Source organism: Carassius auratus, unplaced genomic scaffold (assembly GCF_003368295.1).
Source record: "Carassius auratus strain Wakin unplaced genomic scaffold, ASM336829v1 scaf_tig00015266, whole genome shotgun sequence".
NCBI classification, from domain to species: Eukaryota; Metazoa; Chordata; class Actinopteri; order Cypriniformes; family Cyprinidae; genus Carassius; species Carassius auratus.
In genome coordinates this window covers 74912-85029 of record NW_020524571.1, presented here as the reverse complement: position 1 = coordinate 85029, position 10118 = coordinate 74912, and the positions used below count along the sequence as shown (strand labels likewise).

The following is a 10118-nucleotide window of genomic DNA, read 5'->3' as shown; positions in this document are numbered from 1 at the left end:
CATAATGTGCTCATTTATGCTTATCAGCATATTTTTATGCATGTAAAATCACATTTACTGTTGCTTATGGTTATATACCTCTACCCCTAAGTATTAAACTTCAGCATATAATTTATCCAGCATGTTTTTACTACGGAAATAAATGATAATGTCAAAATGCATGGCTTGTTTAGGAGAGATATTTTATTACTTTACCAAGAAATCGGACTGCAATTTTTCTTGGTGGACAATAAATGCTTCCAACAATTTTTCTAAAAGCTTATCTGTCGTTACTCAAAAACAAATATCCCCTGCTTTAATAAACTGGTGCTAATGGTTCTGTTTTCAATATTATGTCTCTCTTTCTTTTGTAGACACATAGAGAACTGGACAGGATTGCAGATTCTTAAGGATGTTGACATGGAACTGTACACAGGACTCCAGAGACTGTGAGTATTAAAAGAACGGGTCCTTTACTGGTGGATGTATTGTGTTTTTAAACTAAAGCCTGGTGCACACTCTACGATTTGGGCTGTTGAACGCTTCCTCTAATCTCAGGGCGAAACATTACTGACATTTGCTCAAGGGCTTGCTTGTGTTTGTGCAATATAATTTCAGTTCTGTTTGTCGATGGGGATGTCAAAATGGGAGATGATTGATCACACATTCCACGCTGTCAATCGTGTCTAAAGACCTGAGATCTATATCACACAGTCTGACAGTTGATTTCACACAGTCTCCAGTGACATTTACCCAAGAGATTTCACTTGGGTTAGATTAGACAGTATGGCCAAGTAACACTTGAAAAAAATTATGGTAAAAATGACAAAGTGTGCAGTAGGTTTGCACATTTAAATTGTGATATTAATGTATTTTCTTTCTGTGAAAGGTTTAATATCTTTAATATGAAGATAATAGATATTAGGGTTTATGTAATTCTTAGATTTTTTAAATACTCTGGTGGTCAAAAAATACAATCAAAAGCAGTAATACTGTGAAATATTAGAACATGAGAATTCTAATGTTACTGAGTAAAATAACGAGTTGCTCATCTGTTCTTCATTTCAGAAAATACAATCATTTTTTAACACCAGTGAAACATAGGTAAAAATATTTTCATGTAGTAAAAGTACATATATAAAATTATATAGATGAAAGGTCTAGTGTGAGGAAAAAGACTGGACCATCTGCTGCGTATTCCAGACCTCCCATAGAGTTTCATCACTCCCACTTATGAGCTTGCTTTCACCTCTGTCAAGCTCTCCCATCTTTCTCACCCCATCCTCTCTTCATCGTATCCTCAAGACAGAGTTTCTCACTCCACTCTCCTTAACCCCTCAGTAAGGAAGCCAAGTGAACTATTCCCAGCTTCCAATTTGCATTTTTCTCATTAACATAGCTCTCTCTTCTGCAAACGGTGGCTCTCCTGTACCTTCCCACACCTGGGAAACAGTTTTCCAGGCTTCTAAATGATCTTCTGAGGTTCCACTAAAGGTCATTAACTTCCGCATGTGTTGAGCTCTGCGCTTCACATCGTTTTTTAAGCACAAACACTGCAGATAGTAACGTTACATAACCAAACACATGAATGCATCTATCTATCTATCTATCTATCTATCTATCTATCTATCTATCTATCTATCTATCTATCTATCTATCTATCTATCTATCTATCTATCTGCATGTCCATCCATCCATCCATCCATCCATCCAAGTGTCTATCATCCATCCATCCATCCATCCATCCATCCATCTGTCTATCATCCATCCATCCATCCATCCATCCATCTTCCAACTATCTATCTATCTATCTATCTATCTATCTATCTATCTATCTATCTATCTATCTATCTATCTATCTATCTATCTATCTATCTATCTATCTATCTATCTATCTATCTATCCATCCAACTGTCTACCATCCATCCATCCATGTATCCATCTGTCCATCAGTCTATTTATCCATCCATTGATCTCTCCATTCACCCATACAACCATCTGTTCATCTGTACTTTCATCCGTCCAACTGTCTAACCATGTATTTTCCATTCATCTATCTCTGTTAGTTTGTCATCTATCTATTTATTAATCCATCCAACCATCTGTCTATCCAGCCATCCATCCATCCATCCTTCCATCCATCCATCCCTCTGTCCTTCCATCCATCCATCCCTCTGTCCTTCCATCCAATAATTTGTCCGTCCGTTAGTCCAACCGTTTTTCTGTCTGTCTGCCATTTATCTGTCTATCCATCCACCTATCTATCTATGTTGTCCATCCATCTAATGCAAGTCTTAAAGTGATAGTTAATGCAAATAGAATAATTATGTTACCATTTACTGGTTCCAAACGTGTATAACCTAATTTCTTCTGCAGAACACAAAATGTTATTTATTTTATTGTTTGTAAATGCTGTTTGTACCCAAAATATCTCTTTTGTGTTTGACGGAAGAAAGACACCATGCTGTTTTGGAAGGACATGAGTGTAAGTAAATGGTGACATAATTTTATTTTTGGCTAAACTAGCCTTTTAACCTTGTATAGATCTTGAGGCAATCAAAGTACATAAGGCCTGAACAACATTTGAAGTGCTATGTTTTTTTTTAATTATTATTATTATTTATTTTTTTTGCCCAACTTTTCGAGTTCAAACACTGGTAGGAACCACTGACCTGCTCGTAGGGAGTTCACCAGCACATACAGAAGCACAACTGCAGCAGTGCCAGAATGAAATATCTGCCTACACTCGTAATCCCACCCCCACAAGTTCATGCGTGTCCACGTGAAGGACCATCAGGAGGGTTTCGTAATAAGGCCCCTTGCATTTGTTTTCAGGCTTTTAGAGCTGAATGGTTAAGTGGAGAAATGGTATAAACATGGCCAACATCCTCCTTATATCTCCCACATAACAGAGATGGATAATTGTATTCCTAGAAATAGTTATAGCTATAGAGCCATCATAATAATAAAACTAATTATGTACTGATTACTGTTCACCGGATAAGGGTGTTCTGAGTGTAATCACTTTTTGCATTAAATTCCTGTAATGAAAAGGATGCAGTCATTACAATTAATGTGCACAGAGTCTTTAGGATGCACAATTCATTCCAGCTACTGCTGGCGGCTCAGTGCTGTAAAATTGGGGACCCTGATGATACCATTATTGTAACGACACTCTCTGAAGAGATGGGAAAGATGGTGAACTGAGATTGCTTCTGCAGTTTGTCATCATAAACGGTGTATATCAAACTGCAAGGCTCTAATGAACTGTTTGGCTTCCTCAGGTTTGAATGATCGACATTTGAATGATCGCACCAATGCCAGGTGCAATGACTAACAACAGGTCCCTCAGTCAAAATTACCGGATGAACTGTGCTGTGTGGAGGCTAATATAAATGTTGGTAGTCTCATCTTATGAAATTGATTTGCCCTCATCATTGCTGGATTGATGCTTGTCATTTGTGGCCAGCCAATGACACCTGTCATTCACAGGTTTTTGAGAGGAACTGTGCATTTTCATGTGGTCGTCTCTCTCTCTCTCTCTTTTATTTTTCCCAGGACAATAATAAATTGCAGTTTACGGACAATCCAGGCACGTGCATTTGTGCAGAACCCTCACCTCCGCTACATGTGAGTAAAATGTCTTTCAAGTGTGTTTTTGTCGTTCTCTGAAAGAGTCTTTTAATTGAATGAATCATTCTTGTTTGCTTCCATGCACTTGTAAACAATGTTGGGCAAGCTACATTTAGTGCATATATTGTAGCTCAGATTGTAATATTAGAAAATAGTAGCTGGTGTAGTGATGCAGTGGATGGAAAGAGTCAATGAGTGAATCAGTGAACAATTCAAAAGATCCGAGTCATTGGGATGACTTTTAAACGTTCTTACGTTTATTAGTTTCAATCAGAGATCAACTTGATTAGATTTTACTCAGTGTTTTAATGGCATAACTATCAAAAAGTAAAGAATAGCTAGCCATACAAATTGGGCCAATTATTTGTTAGACACATTGTAAAAAATATTTTTCAAAGTTGTAAATAAAACAAAGATTATTGTCAAGTTAAATTTAATTTGTTACTTGCTGTTTCTTTGTAATCAATAGTGAAATTTAATAGCAATTTATTAGTGAAATTTTTGTCTACAAAATGTTTTTTTTTCCATGATTGGAAAGAACAGATGATGTTATTAAAGGAACATGTGACCTGTTGTAAATCAAGTTAATATTATAATCAAATGGAAGTAGCAACATTTTTGTATTTGACATATTTCCAATGAAAGGGACTATCGAAAAGGAAAACATGCAGGGACTTGGTTCTATCACTCAGTTGTTGATTGGATGACAGATTGGTTGAATGTGGAGCTTGCAGTCTATTATAAGAAAAGAGTGGGATTTAAGTTTACTAAATGATTGGAGAACTCCAAAATACATCACCAGAGACAAGTCTGTCGTTTCACTGTAAGATCGAGTTGACAATCTAAAAACAAATTGTGAGGTCAAAAAATAAATGTGCATTGATGAATCGTTCACAATAAGATCAATAATATGCATGTGGAAAATAGACAAAGTGAATTTTTATTTTAATGCTAAATTATTTTAAACAATTTTCTGCTGATAACTTTTTTTTTACATCTGAAATGCAGGTTCCTTTTGGAGATAGGTCTCTTTTGGAAACCATAGCTTTTACTTTTCATGTTGGCTGACCTTTCTTTGAATCCTTGCACAACTAATGGATAGACAGTCTTTTTACCATAGCGAGGAGAAATCATTTTAAAACTCCTATTACTAATTTTATTACCTTTCATGCCAGTAAGCAAAATGTCTGTGACTTTTAATATCTGTCATAGTCTCAGAACCAGAGGAATGCATGGTTTTCTAGAGTATGCAATAATGGTCTCAGGTAAAGGCAAGTGAACAGGCTAAGCACATATGGGCTAGAAAGTAAAATATCATGTGTTCACTTGAGGCACGGACAGAGCAGATGGGCAGGCTAATTGTGGGCTCATTAAGAAATACAGTCAGGAACTTTAATAAAAAGATGATGACTACTTATGTCTTATTCAATTGTGGCTCTTAGAGGATTAAAGTGGCCACTTTTGAAGCTGGAATGACCGATGGAAATAAATCACTTTCAGTAACGGGCAGCATTTTCAAAAGACAGAACATACTGATTAAGGAATAAGTTAAGTACAGTACAACTACTGAGATGTTAGACTTCCTTGACTCTGATAGAGTTGATTTTTCTAGTCTGAAGACTATAATAATAATATGCCTATAGAGGTAATAATAATAGTCTATAATAAGTCTAATTAATATTTTTCCACTTTTGTGCAAAGGAAAGGTTCATTGGGTGTTAAAGGTTCTTCATGGGATTATAAATGCCAAACAAAGAACCTTTATTTTTAAGAGGGTTTAATAAAAACTACATAGTGAGATATATTCTGCATAAAGAAAATTACGCCTGTTTTAATTTATTCCTTCTATATTTAGTTTTCTGATTTTCACTGAGACCATTTTCAAGCAGTTGCCAGTACCTCAATTTCCTCTTTTGATTTTGGGGTATTCACCCGAGAAAAAAATCTGCAATAACAAGTATATATATATATATATATATATATATATATATATATATATATATATATATATATATATATATATAAGTAGATTATTTTACATTTCTGGCATGCATTTTATGTTTGACTGATAGCACACTCTTTAATGTCGACCACATTTCCATCAAAATTAATTCCCCAGCCCCCTAAAGAAAACCGCTTGATGATTCCACGCATGGACTTAAATGAACCTTTCTGTTTTTATGCGTCCTAAACGTCCTGTGTTTAAATGACGGGGCACAGACTGGGTGGCCAGACGTTGTGTCTCCACAGCCCACATATCAACAGGAGCCTAATAAATTTGAAGGACCCATTGTAGGGAAGGAGGAAAGGTCATATCCTCTTGGGAGGGTGGAGAGTCTCTCCCTCATTAAGTCTTTCTCCTCTACGTGATTCTCCTTTCTTCACCGAACCCCCTCCTCTGACATCAAATATCGTGTGTTCATTTTTAACATGACTTAGACCGGCACAAGAATATTTCTAATAAAATGACTTTAGTGTAGGGCTGAGTGATGTTATGTGTGAAATACAGCTAGACATATTGAAATATTACAATAGTGGAAATGCTTTTTGTTGGTCACATTTTTGACGTTTCATCATACTTTACTTATGGTCTAGTACATACTGTCCTTTTTACAATTATGGGTTATGTGAAGTATACATATTTGTGATGCAGCGGCATGGCTATGTAGTACAGGACACAGTTTTTTGTAAATATTGTTATTTTGGCTTTTATAATGCATGAAATATGATTTAAATAAGTGTTTTTTGGCGCTTCATTCATGTGGAAATTCAAACTGAATTTAGAAAGCTGTATTGCATATATTCACAGAATCTGATTTATTCTCAGTCACAAGTTTCTTTCACTCTAGCTGTAAACATGCATTTTAATAATTTTTTAAGTTTGAATTTAATACCCTGGCTGTGCATAGCTGTCGCTGAACTAATTATCATGCATTGCACATGCTGTTGTGTAAAGCACTCTAGAGCCAACAGCACAAACACCAAGTAAATAAAGTTAGAAAAAGAACAGTTATGTAGATGCGTATAATAGGACAGTCAGATGCATTAACCGCCTTAGATGATTAACTTACATATTCTAAATATAACATGCTTTATGGAATATTAAAAGCCAATCAAAAAAAGGGTTTGGGTTGCCAAGGACAGCAAAGAAAAACCAAAAATACCCCAAGCTCAATCCCATTACCAGATTTTGATTTGTACAAGACTCAAAAAGGCACATTATACATTAGTGGACATAAAAAGAAATTACAGGATCTGTCTGAGAAGGATGTTGTGCCATTTGTATAATTTTATTCATAATTTAATAGCTTTTTATGAAAAGACTACTAATAGGCTGAAAACAATGAATGGTAATTAGAACAACTGTATTATATTACAATCTTTTTATTTATTTATTAAGCTTTATATGTGTGACTATAAATAAAATGACCTCAAAATCAGTACTTTCAAGTTGTATTTTTAGTATAAAAGCCCTGGGATCCTGCACTGATCTTAAGAGCTTTTGCCCAGTGAAGCCTGATTTGTTTTTGTGGTCTTACTGATATGTTGTTTCTTCTGACAGATCACTTTACCCCATCACGACACTTGTGTGGACTCACAAGAGAATGACAACGGCTTTTTTTTTGGCCCTAAATGTTTTAGTCAGACTAGTCAGATTCCATTTGGCAGATGCAGCATGTATTGTTCATCGAGACAACAGTGGTGGTAAAATGGTCTTTTCTGATTACATTTATTTACAGTTAGTGTCCATGCATGTTACAGTGTATTTTTCAAATGTTCTCATGCACAACAGCTGTAAATGATATAAAGCGCTATCATGGAACACTATTATGGACTATTATAATATTGTCCTATAATGGACACTTAGAGCTCAATCATTAGTTCAAGACTGAAAACTGTATTGGCCGTGAACATTGTTTGTTTCACGTGACTGGTGCACCGCCGGACTATAAGAATTCACTTGCAATTTTTGTGCAAAATGTGCATTAGATGGCCAGTGAACAGACTGTAAGCTACCCACAGATTTGGATGTAGCTAAGTAGGAAGATTTTAGAGGCTGTGAAAGCTTTCCAAATATCCCCGTAAGATATGCAGAACACACAGCATTTAGCCTTTGCGGGTGATAAGCTAATAGCTGTGGTTGGGTACATAGAGGGGTCTGTCCACTAACGTGATCCTCTGCTTGAATTAATTGCTGCTTTTGCTAAAGGTTGAATGTTACACTCTTTCGTTTGTTACACTGCGTTTGGATAGGCTTGGGAAGCACTCCGTCTCTCTTTGTGGTTTCAAAACATTAAAGGCGTTATTATAACACCATACATTTTTAAAAATCTATTTTAATTTTTTTTTTCAGAAATACATTTTTAAAGATTCAATTTACATTGTTAAGGCACTTTGCATCTTTGCATTGTAAAAAAAAATCTAACATTAATCCATTTCGAATATTGCCTTGCATGCAGTGTATAATGTAGCTGTCTGTGAGTGTAAACTGCAATTCTGCAAAGTTGTGAAGCCGAAGTCGTTGTGAAAAAACGAATTGTGTGAATCAGTGTCTGGTTGATCAACTAAATGTTTGATCATCGGACTCGGGCTTGAATTTATAGGGTAAAATCAATACCATGCTTTCTCTCTATACATTCTCTCTATAACAAAGTACTGGGCCAATCAGAGCATAGTAGGCTCACGCAAAGGAGGGGTTTAGAAAGACTTCTTCTAACTGCTTTGTACGAATTTGTTTTATGAATCATTGAGATATGCAGTGAAATTAAATGTAGATTGTTAAGAAACAAAAGTGTTTTTTGACTTTGCATGCATGTAAAACTGGTGTATGAGCCTCCCAAGTCCCAAAACAACACTAGGAACCTTAAAAATGGCATAAGAGGTGCACTTTAATGTCATACGTTTTTCGTTTGTCTTGTATTGAATGCTGTGCCTTTTTAAATGAAAAAATAGAAAATGTGTCAAGAGTTGTCTGACTTCATTTTTGTTAAATGTCCCATCTGGGTTTCATTCCATGAATAAATTATCCGTTGAGAAGTACTTCATCATTTACTGATAAACGGCAGCATGTCTTGGGATCTTGCACATCTTACGTAGTGCTACTTCATGAAAAGAAAGTAAATGTTCTACTGTGTCATTGTAGAATAGCTTTCCAATATTGAATCACTAGCTCGAGATTAGATTTATACTGTATTTTATTACTGATGGCTTGCCTTGCTTGTCCTGCAGAGCTGTTTGGCCTGTGTCAGTTGGGACACCAGCTAATCATCTGCCATGATTTGCACTTAAATTTGGTTGTCAATCAGCAACAGAACACATTTTCTTTTCATTTATTCTAATGAATATTTGCTTTTGCTCATGCATCCAGGTTTTAGGAATTGTTCACCCAAAAATGATAATTTTCTGAAAGCATCTGTCAGTGGAGGCTAAAGATGATCTATAGTGAGTCGCTGTAATTTCAAGATGGCAGATATATGATACATAAGTCAAATGTATTGTTGTTTCTGCGGGCTAAAAATAATATAATTGACCCCCCCACACCCCACCCCACGAGATTTCTGTCTTTTAAATAAGATTAGGGAATATTGATTCACCCCAGCTCACATGCTTTGCTCAGTCAGCAGGTTGGATTTTGACAGACAGTAACGGGCGCTCGTCCTGACACTCTGTGTACACAGGTAAAGACAGCCTCTCCGAGCCGCTGTCACTCACTCCAGTCTGAAATGTTTTATCACAGCTGCGAGCTCAAGCTCATCACTGTCGGCTCAAACTCCAGGGGATTGTGGGAATATGTCTTCCATTCACACCCCGTCCACTCACCGTCGGGCTCATCTTGTTTTAGCCGGCTTTCTCAACAACAGCTGATAGTTGAGTCTGCAGCACAGAAGAGGATGCGTTTCATCCGAGACAATAAAAAAAAAGTTTGTTGGTGTACTCATTGTACATTGTTCAGTCTCAGTTGGGCGGCCTGTTTAACATAATTGAAGAAAAATGTGAACAAAAACTGAACTCACAGTGACATTTATTCAAGTGGTTTCTGAGATGTTTCAGGCAGTGAGCTGAGCTGTTTACATGACTGGTTCAGTGCTGCAAATTTGCACATATAATTACATTTTTATTTCCATTTTAGATTTTTTTTCCCGCGGTAACTGTTCTCTTCGTATAAGAAACAATCATGCTTTTATCGAATTACAGGCTGCAGCTGCATTCATCTTCATTCTTTCTGAATCATTTCACTTTCTTGAACAAAATGAGTAATAAAGTTAAATCTAAAACTGATATTAAATGTGGAGCTGAAGCAATATGCATGGACCATTATGACATGAGGACTTAATGGTTACACTTTAAAATTTTGATTTGCACCCCTCCCCCTTAATTATACAACTAACAGTAATCAAATAATAAAAATGAAAGAATTTTCACATATAGCATGGCTTAGTTAAAACTGAAAGTGTTGGACATTCATTTGTAGCATGCTGTACTGTACAAGCGCAGGTTTCATGCAC

The 10118-nt window shown here is 36.0% G+C and overlaps 1 protein-coding gene across 1 annotated transcript in view; it reads left to right on the top strand.

Annotated features, from left to right (window-relative positions):
* Positions 1 to 357: 357 nt before the first annotated feature.
* LOC113074629 (NT-3 growth factor receptor) overlaps positions 358 to 10118 on the top strand; it is an 82856-nt gene continuing 73095 nt past the window's right edge. Inside the window, exons 1-2 of the mRNA XM_026247457.1 lie at positions 358 to 428; positions 3538 to 3609. Of these exons, the coding sequence (XP_026103242.1) occupies positions 400 to 428; positions 3538 to 3609 (101 nt within the window). The 5' untranslated portion in view covers positions 358 to 399. The remainder of the gene's footprint in view (positions 429 to 3537; positions 3610 to 10118) is intronic.